Source organism: Mustelus asterias, unplaced genomic scaffold (genome assembly GCF_964213995.1).
Source record: "Mustelus asterias unplaced genomic scaffold, sMusAst1.hap1.1 HAP1_SCAFFOLD_44, whole genome shotgun sequence".
Taxonomy (NCBI): Eukaryota; Metazoa; Chordata; class Chondrichthyes; order Carcharhiniformes; family Triakidae; genus Mustelus; species Mustelus asterias.
Genome location: NW_027590121.1, coordinates 451,421 through 465,752, shown reverse-complemented (window position 1 = coordinate 465,752; position 14,332 = coordinate 451,421). Strand labels below are relative to the sequence as shown.

The window sequence follows — 14,332 nt, the reverse complement described above, 5'->3', positions numbered from 1 at the left end:
TTTGTCTTCTGTGGCGAAGCCAGTTCTGTACCCATCTAGCTAGTTCACCTTTGATCCCGTGAGATTTAACCTTTTGCACCAGCCTGCCATGAGGGACCTTGTCAAATGCTTTACTAAAATCCATGTAGACGACATCCACGGCCCTTCCCTCGTCAATCATTTTTGTCACCTCCTCAAAAAACTCAACCAAATTTCCCTCGTACAAAACCATGTTGTCTATCGCTAATGAGATTATTCAGTTCTAAATGTGTATAGATCCTATCTCTAAGAATCTTCTCCAACAATTTCCCCACCACGGACGTCAAGCTCACTGGCCTATAATTGCCCGGGTTATCCTTGCTACCCTTCTTAAATAACGGGATCACATTTGCAATCCTCCAATCCTCTGGGACCTCACCTGTATCCAATGAAGAAACAAAGATTTCTGTCAGAGGCCCAGCAATTTCATCTCTTGTCTTTCTCAGTAACTGGAAGTCCCCTCCTCACAGCACTGTGGGTGTACGTACACCTCAGGCATTGCAGCAGTTCAAGAAGGCACCCTTGGGGTTGACCATGTCCAAGGCAGCGACATACAGCCACATATTCTGTTATAATTGAAGGACTGCAGATTGAATGTGAGGCATTGTGGGACTGGAGTATCTTGACCATATTCCTGTGACTGCCCGGAAACTCATGTGTCTATTTTAGTTTATAATTGAGGATTTCTGGGAATAAGTTAAATGCGGAAATATTAAGTATAGCCTGGAGGAATTTGGAATAACTGAGAATTTTATCCCCAGATAAAGAACAAAGATTTTGCTGGTGTTTGGGTGTAACGTGTTTGGGATTTTAAATCAACAAAGATGTTGCCTCTAAAATCAGTCCTTGGAAGTTGTCTTAAAAAAGGTTAAGTTATAATGAAGAATCTTGTATCTTATTTTAATCAGGGAGTTGTGAGCTTGTAGTGCTCTGTCGCTTTAAGAAGCTATAGCTGTGAGAGAGAATGCTGAGGATTCATTGTTTGAAATTTACGAGCTGTGAGAATCTGTGTGTTTTGTCTGTTTTATGTGGATGTTTGTAGATGTGTTTTATCATTGTTTTGGGCTACATTTGTTAAGGTTTATCTTTCTGGAGAATTAACCTTACCTTGAGTCTTTAATTGAAGGCATTTTTGGGAGTTTAAAAACAGGATCACAAGAACGCTTAAGTAATTAATTTTGGTTATTGTTGTTGTAAAGCACATGCTAAGTTTCTCTGTTTGTGCGTGGATGATATTTGTGGGTTGAACGCTTCAAGCTTTGAGGTTTTCTGTCTGTGATTTAAATCAAACGGATTTTTAAAAAAGGAAGTGTGATGAATAAAACTTTTGTTGTTCAGAAGTTATGAACCTGGAGCCATATTTACTGGCCAGAGACAGGATTCCAGGATATTTTACTAAACATGTGGGAATTTTAATCCGGATACAATTCACCCATGTGAGAATGAGAGTTTTAATTTGTAATGGTTATTTAAAATTTAACACATGTGAAATGATTCTGACCAATCCTGTGTTGGATTGATCTTGGGTTAAACTTCCTGTCAGGTCCAAAGATTTATTCCTGACGCAAGTAACACAAAGAAAAGGAAAATTCTGGAATTGGATACTGAAGAAAAGAGTTTACAAAGAGAGATTATGAAATAGAAATGTTCCCAGATCATGTGGTAATTCGATTAAAACAAAGGAAGAGTGCTGACGTCCATTTGAGAACTTTTAATCCACCCCATTTCTAACTAAGGGAGTCTAAGTACAAAGAAAGCCCAAGAAAGACCCCCCCAAGGGGGGTCTGGAAAGCATCATGATGGGGGCACCTGTCCATGAGATGCTCACAAAGCCCCATAATGCCCGGATACTAATTTTATTGAACCTATAATGTATGTAATCTATCACCATTCTGATTGGATTGTGTCCAGCCGGGATGGGCTGAGTAACTGGATAAGAATTGATGATATTCTTTGTTGGGTGGAGTTGTACATGATCAGCCCCTGTGGCTTCTCCCCACTGGCCTAACTCAATAAACTGTTTGTCGATTGAATCAGGCACAACACACTGGGAAGAGATACAAAGTGCCCTCTCCACTGGAAGCTCATCGGCACAGCCACACTGGGGAGAGGCCGTTCACCTGCTGGGTCTGTGGGAAGGGATTCACTGATTCATCCACTCTGCAGAGACACCAGCAAGTTCACACTGGTGAGAGTGCATTCACCTGCTGTCAGTGTGGGAAGGGATTTACTCGGATATCAAACCTGCAGACACACCAGTGAGATCACACAGGGGAGAGACCATACAGCTGCTTTCAGTGTGGGAAGGGATTTACTCGGATATGAAGCCTGCAGACACACCAGTGAGATCACACTGGGGAGAGACCATACAGCTGCTTTCAGTGTGGGAAGGGATTCAGTAAGTCATCCAACCGACAGAAACACCAGCGAGTTCACACTGGGGAGAGGCCATTCACCTGTTCTCAGTGTGGGAAGGGACTTTGTAATTCATCCACCCTGCTGAGACACCAGCGAGTTCACAAGTGAATATGGGCATTAGAGTCTGCTGTTATTGTTTCTGCTCTCAATTACATCCGGGACTGCATTCTGTTCATTCTCACAGTTGGTCACTGGGGAGGGTCGGAGGGTTTCTTTTTGCTGGACTGGCCGGTCTCATGACTTTGCCTCCAGTGAGCTGATGCTCTTTGAGTCTTGTTGCAAATACCTGATTTCAAATTTCACAAGAATGACAGAGTGACAGGGTGTGAGGAAGTTCAGAGATATTTAGTCAGCATTTATTTTTGAAATGCCCCAAATGCCCATCCAATTTCCTTTGTAATTGTTTATTGACTCCACTTCCTCCACCCTCGCAGGCAGCGAGTTCCAGGTCATTACCATTCGCTGCATCAAAATAATCCCATCATAATCACACCTCCCCCAATTATCAACCTTGCCCTGCCGTATGGCCCTATCCCTCTCCATTGCAATAACGAAAGACACCGAATTGTGGTCACTATCTCCAAAGTGCTCTCCCACAAACAAACCGAACACTTGGTACTGGGTAATGAAACGGGCCAAGTCCAATGTGGCCCCACCTCTTGTCGGCCTGTCCACATATTGTGTCAGGAAACCCTCCTGCACACACTGTACAAAAACTGCCCCATCTGAACTATTTGACCTATAAAAGGTTCCAATCAATATTTGGAAAGTTAAAGTCACCCATGACAACTACCTTGTGACTTCCACACCTATCCATAATCTGCTTTGCAATTTCTTCCTCCACATCTCTATTACTATTTGGGGGCCGATAGAAAACTCCGAACAACGTGACCGCTCCTTTCCTATTTCTAACTTCAGCCCATATTACCTCAGTAGGCAGGTTCCCCTCGAACTGCCTTTCTGCAGATGTTAAACTATCCTTGATTAACAATGCTACTCCTCCACCTCTTTTACCACCTTCCCTACTCTTACTGAAACATCTATCCCCCGGAACTTCCAACAACCATTCCTGTCCCTGTTCTAACCATGTCTCCGTAATGGCCACAACATCGTAGTCCCAAGTACCAATCCACACTCCAAGTTCACCTGCCTTATTCCAGATGCTCCTTGCATTGAAGTAGACACACTTCAACCCACCTTCCTGTCTGCCGGTACACTCCTGCGACCTTGATACCCTCCTCAGTACCTCACAACACTCAACACTGGCTTCTGGACTACAGCTCGTTTTCCCATTCCCATTTCAAAGTTTATTTTTAGAAAGGTAAAATTATGAATCACACTGATGACTTTCACTAACTCCATTGGGTGACCACCCCAAGTAGAAATGTGAATCTTCCTCAGGGTCCTGAACCAAAGGCGATTTCCCAAAATCCTGCCTCAGGGGCACTCAGTACCTCCACAACTAGAGTCCAACCTGAAAAGCCCAAGATCACTCACAAATCCCACTGAGCATTCTGACACAGCTCTCAGCTACAATACAGGTATAAATGTTATACAGTTAGTCAGAGCACACAACATTGTTCAAAAATTCCTATCTTGCCTATGTAGGTTTATTATTAAAACTTCACCCAAAGACTTGTCTGTAATCCAGAAACTGTTTGTTCCTCAAACAAGTAAACAACCTTGCTGATATTAGAACCTTGATGTGGGGCGTTTGATGAACATGTGATTTTACTCTAATGCAGGAGTGTTACATCTATCACCCCTTTTACTCAATCTATTCATTCACTCTGGCATTTCCCCCCTTTTCCTCATTGGCTTAGCCCAAGGGAGCCAACTTCCATTCCCTTTACAATTTCCTTCCCACAACTAGTTTTTAGATATAATTGAAGCGGTAGAATTGGATATAAAAGCAGTGATAACATATAATTGCTGTATAAATTGCATAGATTCAAAAAGATTCTCAAGCTGTCCCTTAACCTGCTCCATCTTGTAATAATTCTTATTCAGTATTATTTCTCCCCCGCCTTTATTTGTCCCAGTCCAAAATTCCATTTACTTTAATTTGTTCTTCCAGTCAGTTTCTCTGGAGTCTGTGTCAGTGCCTTGATCATTTCAAAATGATTTCTTACTCTTCAGGTCATATTAACCATTTCAAGTCACGCTGTTAGTCAAGCAGCTGAGAAAGTCCCATTTGAATCATAGAATCATTACAGTGCAGAAGGAGGCCATTTGGCCCATCGTGTCTACACCGACCACAATCCCATCCAGGCCCTATCCCCAAAACCCCATTTATTTACCCTGCTAGTCCGCCTGACACTAAGAAGCAATTTACTGTGGCCAATCAACCTAACCTGCATATCTTTGGAGTGTGGGAGGAAACCGGAGCACCTGGAGGAAACCCACGCAGATACGGAGAGATTGTGCAAACTCCACACAGACAGTCACCCGAGGCCAGAATTGAACCCGGGTCCTTGGTGCTGTGACGAAGCACTGCTAACCATTGTGCCACCGTGCCACACTTCATTCTTCAATACAGCTGCACTGTGCACTCTCGGATGTTAGTTCATTCACAACTTACAAACCAATTCTGCAATCTCACATCAGTCTTCCAATTCCTCCTTTAATTCTCTGTTGGAGTCTCACATTCATAAGCCATCTTCACACATTTCCCTACATGTTAAATGTTGTCTCTCATGTTGTTGTTATTAACCAGACATGTACTTTGTCTTGCTTGTTGTTATCTCTCTGTCCTCTCCCACAAATCCTTGTTGTGTATTTGTGAAAGGTTTATCAGGTCTAAAGCGATGGTGCTGGGTATTTTCCCAATCATCATCCTGAATTCCACTCTCTTTCAAAGGATGCACCATCCAATAATTCTGCTGGAAACTTCAAAAGAAAGTCAAAAGCCGGGGTCAAAGGGGTTTTCCATCTCAACGTATTTGCTTATTTCCCCCTGTACAATCCCAACGTCTCAGATGGCGGCCAGATTATAAAATTCAGTTCTCTCAAATAGTTCATGGACAAAGAAACAAACAAGGGGTGGCACGGTGGCTCGCACTGCTGCCTCACAGCACCAGGGACCTGGGTTTGATTCCCGACTTGGGTCACTGTCTGTGCGGAGTTTGCACATTCTCCCCGTCTCTGCGTCAGTTTCCTCCGGGTGCTCCGGTTTCCTCCCACAGACTGAAAGACGTGCTGATTAGGAGCATTGTCCCAAACAGGCGCCGGAATGTGGTGACTGGGGGAATTTCACAGTAACGTCATTGCAGTAAGTCTTACTTGTGACACTGATAAATAAACTTTAAATATCTCCAAGAAAAAGCTGTCACCTCATTTACCTCGTCTATACTTCCCCTTTACCAGAAGGTTCCATACCCGAATGTATGCATTCCTTTAAACTACACTTTCCGGAGTTCTGGAGAATCTTTTAAAACATGAAATATATTCATAATAACTTTAAAAAGAAACCAAACATTTCACAGTAACTTCACTGCAGTGTTAATGTAAGTCTAGTTGTGACACTAATAAATAAACTTTAAAAACTTTAACAATATTTGAAGTAAAAGTTTATTCATTCGTCACAGGTAGGCTTACATTCACACTGCAATGAAGTTACTGCGAAAATCACTTAGTCGCCATTCTCCGGCGCCTACTCTGGCACACTGCGGGAGAATTTAGCATGGCCAATGCACCTAACCAGCACGTCTTTTCGACTCTGGGAGGAAACTGGAGCACCCGGAGGAAATCCACACAGACACAGGGAGAACGTGCAGACTCCGCCCAGACAGTGACCCAAGTCAGAATTCGAACCGGGTCCCTGGCACTGTGAGGCAGCAGTGCGAACCATTGTGCCACCGTGCCGCCCCAAATTTGTGTTTGATTCCAGGCATTATCAACTTTGTTCTTTCCCTTAAACAACAGGTGATTTCCATTTTCAATGCTTGAAATAGCAACTCACGTCAGATGTTTATCAATTCCAATATCCGAAGCAGGCTTGTTGGCTTTCTGAAAAGTAAAGTCTTTTATTCTCTGCTTTAATTCTCAAAACTGCTGACTTCACTCAGAGCTGGAAAACATCATCACCTGTTTAAAAAACACAAACAATCCATCTGGCTCTGGCCAAGATCCCAGTGAGTTAATGTGTCCAATCACAGGTTACATTAGAAAACAAAGGCTGTGTGGAGATTTATAAAAATCAGCTGTCTGCTGAAAGGGTTAACTTCTCTGTGGAACCGAGAGAGGCGGGGAGTGGGCAGAGGAAACTTGGCAATTGTGTCAACTTACATAGTTTAAAAAACTTCCCTCATGTTATTTTCTTCAATTTTGTTCAAATTTCATCTCTTTTCTCTGTCCTTTTTTGAACACCAATTTCAATTTCCAATATTTGCTATTTAATCAAAGTTGAAAGAAATACTTTGTGAAATGTGTTGTTAACCAAATCTCAACAATTTTAACTCAAATGTTTTGGAAAGTTGGAACTGGTTTGCTGCCAAACTGCAGCCTTATCTTTGTGTTTTGGGAGCAAATTGGCCTTCACAATTCTAACCTTGAACAACTTAATTTCAAACCCAAATACATTCCTTTCACATTTTAGTACAGTCTGAATTTATTTCAAACAGAAACACACGGCAGTTCAAATTAAATTAATTTTTATTCCCTTTCCAAACTAATTCTTCGAATCTGTGATGCTTTCAAACAACGCCCTGCCTCAACAATTATGACTCAAATGTACAGTATTCCTTCAACTGAGAAACCAACTTGGAGTAAGCGTTGTGGATCATGATGGTGCAGAAGTCATGGCTAACCTCACACACCTGCATTCCCTTATCACACAGGAGAGGCAGAGGAGAGGGGGGAGTGCTTTCAGTGATTCTTTTTTTTTGGAGAAAACAACAACATCTGCTCGCTGGTGACTGATTTGTGTCTCAGGTTGTTTGATGTTAGCTAAACACAGGGATTGGTCTGTCTCAGGGAGGTGTCACTTTGTGGCTGAATTAACTTCCTCAAAGTCCCCATGGCATTTTCTAACTCTTCACTTGATCTGATATTTTCTGACTGTAAATCAATATCTTGTTCCAGAGTTTGGCCGAACAGCAGTAGATTTTTCTGAGCTCCACTCACCCTATCATCTGCCCCCTGTCCCCAATGTAACTGATTGTCCAGGTCAGACGTGCTCTCCTGCCAGCAATCAGCTCCATTCTGCAGCTTATCCACCAGTTCCCTCAACTCTTTATATTTTGTACTCAGCTGTGAGGCAACAGGTTTCCAATGTAACTGGAAATTAATTTATTCTGGACATTTTCCAACTCACTATTTCCTTTCTGAATCTCTTTAGAAAACCGATCAAGGACCCGCTCGTAATCTCCGTCACATTCTTCTCCACCTCCCAGGGTATCTTTTGCTCCTGATGCCCTTGACTCCGTTGTCAAACTGTCAGTCACATTGTAGCAGATGCCAAAGCCATTGTTGTATTTGCTTTTTTGAGGCAGCAGTGCTAACCACTGTGCCACTGGATGGAATGCTGGCACAGTGGAGAGAAACATAGAGACTAGAAGCAGGAGTAGGCCATTCGGCCCTTTGAGCCTGCTCCACCATTCATCTTCATCATGGCTGATCATCGAATTCAATATCCTGATTCCCCCCTTCCTTCCATATCCCTTGATCCCTTTAGCCCCAAGAGCTATATTTCATATCTTCTTGAAATCAGACAATGTTTTGGCCTCAAGTACAGGGTGACATGGTGGCACAGTGGTTAGCACTGCTGCCTCACAGCGCCAGGGACCCATTTAATTCCACCCTTGGGTGAGTGTGTGTGGAGTTTGCATGTTCTCCCTATTTCTGCGTGGGCTTCCTCCAGGTGTTCCAGTTTCCACCCACAGACCAAGGATGTCCAGGTTCAGTGGATTTGCAATGTTGAATTCTCTCTTCGTTTCCCAAGCTGTGTGGGTTAGATAGGTTAGCCATGGTAAATGTGTGAGATCACAAGGATAGGGCAGGGGAGAGGGCCTGGGTAAGGTGCTCTGTTGGAGAGATGGTGCAGACTCGATGGTCCGAATGGTCCCTTCTGCACTGGAGGGATTCTATGATTCAATTAACACAGGAATGGTCAGAATTATTTCACATGTCCCAAATTTTAAATAACCATTACAATTAAAACTCTCTCATACTCACATGTGTGAGTTTGAATCCGGATTAAAATTCCCACAAGTTTAGCAAAGTATCCTGGAATCATGTCTCTGGCCAGTAAATGTGGCTCCAGGTTCACAACTTTTGTGAAAAAAAGCTTTATTAATTACACGTCCTTTATTTAAATCTGTTTGATTTAAATCACAGACAGAAAACCTGAAAGCTTGAAGCATTCAACCCACAAATATCATCCATACACAAGCAGAGAAACTTAGCATGTGCTTTACAACAATAACTGAAATTAATTCCTGAAGCGTTCTTGTGGTTCTGTTTCTAAACTTCGAGAAATGCCTTTAATTAAAGACTCAAGATAAGGTTAATTCCCCAGAAAGATAAACCTTAACAAATGTAGCCCAAAACAATGATAAAACATATCTACAAACATCCACATAAAACAAATGAAACATGCAGGTTCTCACAGCTCGTAAATTTCAAACAATGAATCCTCAGCATTCTCTCTCGCAGCTATAGCTTCTTAAAGCGACAGAGCACCACAAACGTTTCACAATATACATTAATGATTTGGAAGATGGAACTGAAGACACTGTTGCTAAGTTTGCAGGTGATACAAAGATATGTAGAGGGACAGGTAGTATTGAGGGAGCAGGGGGGCTGCAGAAGGACTTTGATGGGCTAGGAGAGTGGGCAAAGAAGTGGCAGATGGAATACAATGTGGAAAAGTGTGAGGTTATGCACTTGGGTAGGAGGAATGGAAGCATCGACTATTTTCTAAATGGGGAAATGCTTCGGAAATCAGAAGCACAAAGGGACTTGGGAGTCATTGTTCAAGATTCTCTTAAGGCTAACGTGCAGGTTTAGTTGGCAGTTAGGAAGGCAAATGCAATGTTAGCATTCATGTCAAGAGGGCTAGAATACAACAGCAGCGATGTACTTCTGAGACTGTATAAGGCTCTGGTCAGACCCCATTTGGAGTATTGTGAGCAGTTTTGAGCCCCACATCTAAGGAACGATATGCTGGTCTTGGAAAGGGTCTGGAGGAGCTTCACAAGAATGATCTCTGGAATGAAGAGCTTGTCGTATGAAGAATGGTTGAGGACTCTGGGTCTGTACTCATTGGAGTTTAGAAGGATGAGTGGGGATCTTATTGAAACTTAGTCGGAAAAACTAGAACTAGAGGGCACAACCTGAGGCTAAAGGGATGATCCTTTCAAACAGAGATGAGGAGGAATTTCTTTAGCCAGAGAGTGGTGAATCTGTGGAACTCTTTGCCGCAGAAGGCTGTGAAGGTCAGTTCATTGAGTGTCTGTAAGACAGAGATAGATAGGTTCTTGATTAATAAGGGGATCAGGGGTTATGGGGAAAAGGCAGGAGAATGGGGATGAGAGAAATATCAGCCATGATTGAATCGCGGAGAAGACTCGATGGGCCGAGTGGCCTAATTTTGCTCCTATGTCTTATGGTCTAAGCTCACAACTCCTTGATTAAAATAAGATACAAGAGCCTTAATTCCCCTTCATTATAACTTAAACTTTTTTTAGCCAACTTCCAAAGCCTGATTTTATAGGAAACATCTAGTCTTTGTTGATTTAAAATCCCAAACATGTTGCCAGCTGCAAAATCTTTGTTCTTTGTCTGGGATTGAGGTGACAACACGATAAAATTCTCACAGTTCTTCCAAATTCCTCCAGGCTCTGCTTAAAATTTACACATTTAACTGGTTCCCATAAATCCTCAATCAAAAACTAAAATAGACACATGAGTTTCCAGGTGATTGACAAAGAAATGAACTGTCTGCTGAAAGGGTTAACTTTTCTACAGAACCTAGAGAGGTGGGGAGTGAGCAGAAAAAACTTGGCACACAATTATTTCACTTTACATATGATGGGGGTTTTTCTCGGAGGCTAAGTATTGAGCTGAACCCGGCTAATACAAAGATTTGCAAAAGACAGTATACTGGTTAAAGACATTCTTTATTGACCAACACGCGCTGGGAGAAAGGCAGCTGGGCAGTCCAACTACTTTCTAAAGTTACAATACATTGGCCGTGTAGTTATACTATTTTGAAAGTTCATTTCACCCGCCCACTCTGTCACCCTAACTGGATGCTCCAATCGTGTTCGTGCACAATATTTACCTTGGCCAATAACATCCTATCTTCTGGCAGAATGGGAATTCATTGGTCTGTAGAATCTGAAAGTTCCTGCCCACTGTTACTTTGCAACTTTCACTTACATCGGTCCACAGGGTTCAAAGGTTGCTTTCTAACTGACTCTCAGCAACTTCTATTACATAGGTTATATGGTTCAAAATTTCCTTTCCACTGTCTGCTGAGCCATCCCTTATCAGTAAAAAATGAATAAGTCTATACATTCTAGTGTCTGGGAAGCGTTTACTTTTATAACTCATACTGATAAAAACTGTGCTCTGTGGCTTTACTGTTCTGACAGAGTGTGGCCTGTCTCACACAGCTTTTATCCCATTATGCTTTCGGGCAGTCTGCAGTTTGGCCAAGGTGTACATTTTAGTCCAAAAAGTACATGTTTAAATTCTCTAAAAGTGGATATATGTATCTCTATGCAGACAGTACCTTTGTATAATATAAATAAGGCACGTTGTGGTCCTTATTCTATGTTAGTCTAAGTCAGTCCACCCTGTTTCAATAGCTTTTATTAGTTTTTAATCTCAAGGTATTCTGAACCCCTCAAACAAAATAACTTTAAAAAACTTAAAGTTTATAATTAGTCTCAAGTAAGCTTACATTAACACTGCAATGAAGTTACTGTAAAAAATCCCCTCTCTAACAACAAAAGAAACTTGATTTTAAACTTCATCTATTAATTTTTTTGTTATATTCCTCAACCTATTTTCATTTGATCAGTTTTTGTTAGGGATGGGTAATTTCTGTTCTTTATAAACTGGTTCACTCATTTTGTTAATTCTACATGGGCTCGGAGAATCAGAACCCAGACTTTATCATCCTTATCCTTTTTCTCCTTTTGTCACCACTTTCTCTCTGTTTTGCGGGAGGGTCGTGGGGATTCCAATCAGACCGAATCATTTATTATAAAAGCAAAAAACAGAAAATGCTGGAAAATCCCAGCAGATCTGACAGCATCTGTAGGGAGAGAATAGAGCCAACGTTTCAAGTCTGGATGACCCTTCATCAGAGCTCCTATGAAGTGTCATCTCGACTCAAAATGTTGGCTCTATTCTCAAATCATTTTATCGATAAGTTTCTTGCTCTTAGTTTCCAAAAGACAGGTAAGAAATCTGTCTGGTGCCCACTCGAGCTCTGAATTTTTCACTGGCCATGCTTGGGTAAGATTATAACCATTAGAATCCACTCTTAGAGATCCACTTTTCAGTCCAGTGCTACTTGGAGTGTACCGTCACTTCACCGATTACCAGGTCACAAGACCTTCACAGTTCTTATCACAAATTTATGATAAAATAATTTAATGCCTGAGAACGCTTCTTAATCTACTACCTACCACCGTTTGTTGATTGGTCAGACCCTCTTTTTACAGATTTGGATATCTCAGCCACTGAATATCAGCTGGTTATTCATAGATTCATAGAATCCTACAGTGCAGAGGAGGCCATTTGGCCCATCGAGTCTGCACCGACCACAATCACGCCCAGGCCCTATCCCCGATGTATTTACCCTCGCTAGTCCCCCTGACACTAAGGGGCAATTTAGCATGGCCAATCCACCTAACCCGCACATCTTTGGACTTTGGGAGGAAACCGGGGCACCCGGAGGAAATGGGGACAGGGGGAGAATGTGCAGACTCCACACAGACGGTGACCCAAGCCAGCCAGGAATCGAACCCGGGTCCCTGGCACTGTGAGGCAGCAGTGCTAACCACTGTGCCATCATGGCACCCAAACTTATGGAATAAGTTTAATTCTAACTCATTCTGTGTAAGTATTCTCATAAGGTCCTCTGTTGGGGCCCTGCTAAGTAGCTTTAATGGTCCGTGATTGCAGAAACTGAGCAGTCACAGGAATGTGGTCAAGATAGTCCAGTCCCATAATGTCTCACATTCAATCTGCTGTCCTTCAATTATAACAGAATATGTGGCTGTATGTAGCTGCCTCGGCCATGGTCAACCCCAACACTGCCTTCCTGAACTGCTACAATGCCTGAGGTGTAGGTACACCCACAGTGCTTTTAGGGAGGGATTTCCAGCTACACATTCCTGACAAGATTCTGACAGGTTTAGATAAGGTGGACAAAGAAAAGCTGTTCCCATTAGCTGATGGGACAAGGACGAGGAGGTCACAGATTTATGATTTTGGGTCAGAGAGGAAGGGGGGATGTGAGGGAGAACAATTTGATGCAGCGAATGGTGATGACCTGGAACTCGCTGCCTACGAGGGTGGAGGAAATGGAGACAATAAACAATTACAAAGGAAATTGGATGGGAATTTGGGGGAGTTTCAAACAGAAATGCTGACTAAATATCTCTGAACTTCCTCACACCCTGTCACTCTGTGATCCTTGTGAAATTTGAAACCAGGTATTTGCAACAAGACTCAAAGAGCATCAGCCCACTGGAGGCAATGTCGTGAGACCGGCCAGTCCAGCAGAAAGAAACCCTCCGACCCTCTCCATTGACTAACTGTGAGAATGAATAAAATGCAGTCCTGGATGTAATTGAGAGCAGAAACAATAACAGCAGAATCCAACCCCTGGAATCACTCGTGAACTTGTTGGTGTCTCAGCAGCTGGGCTGAAACTCTGAAACCCTTTCCACACTGAGAGCAGGTGAACGGCCTCTCCCCAGTGTGAACTCGCTGGTGTGTGCACAGGTTGGATAAGTCAGTGAATCCCTTCCCACACTGAGAGCAGGTGAACGGTTTCTCCCCAGTGTGAATACGCTCGTGTGTCTGCAGATTGGATAACTGACTGAATCCCTTCCCACACTGAGAGCAGGTGAACGGCCTCTCCCCAGTGTGAACTCGCTCATGGGTCCGCAGACTGGATAACTGAGTGAATTCCTTCCCACACTGAGAGCAGGTGAACAGCCTCTCCCCAGTGTGAACTCGCTCATGTCTCCGCAGACTGGATGAATCACTGAATCCCTCCCCACACTGAGAGCAGGTGAATGGTCTCTCCCCAGTGTGAACTCGCAGGTGTGTCCGCAGACTCGATAACTGAGTGACTCCCTTCCCACACTGAGAGCAAGTGAATGGTTTCTCCCCAGTGTGATCTCGCTGGTGTGTCTGCAGGTTGGATGATTGAGTGAATCCCTCCCCATACTGAGGGCAGGTGAACGGCCTCTCCCCAGTGTGAACTCGCTGGTGTGTCTGCAGGCTGGATAAATGAGTGAATTCCTTCTCACACTGAGAGCAGGCGAATGGCCTTTCCCCAGTGCAAACTCGCTGGTGTTTGCGCAGGTTGGATAACTGACTGAATCCCTTCCCACACTGAGAGCAAGTGAACGGTCTCTCCCCAGTGTGAACTCGTTGGTGTGTCTGCAAGTTGGATAATTGACTGAATCCTTTCCCACACTGAGAGCAAGTGAACGGCCTCTCCCCAGTGTGAACTCGCTGGTGTGTCTGCAGGCTGGATAACTGACTGAATCCCTTCCCACACTGAGAGCAGGTGAACGGTCTCTCCCCAGTGTGAACTCGCTGGTGTGTCCGCAGGTGGGATATTTCACTGAATCCCTTCCCACACTGAGAACCGGCGAATGGCCTCGCTCCAGTGTGACTGCGCCGATGAACTTCCAGCTCTGAT

General features: G+C 43.3%; 2 protein-coding genes across 2 annotated transcripts in view; one reads left to right on the top strand and one right to left on the bottom strand.

The window, feature by feature from the left end:
* Positions 1-14,332, top strand: part of LOC144483034 (uncharacterized) — a 305,151-nt gene that overhangs the window by 70,070 nt on the left and 220,749 nt on the right. The gene's annotated exons all lie outside the window — the stretch shown is intronic.
* LOC144483006 (uncharacterized) overlaps positions 1-14,332 on the bottom strand; it is a 148,763-nt gene that overhangs the window by 70,170 nt on the left and 64,261 nt on the right. The window contains 3 exon segments of the mRNA XM_078201831.1: positions 5,844-5,854; positions 13,330-13,806; positions 13,972-14,158. Coding sequence (XP_078057957.1) covers positions 5,844-5,854; positions 13,330-13,806; positions 13,972-14,158 — 675 coding nt within the window.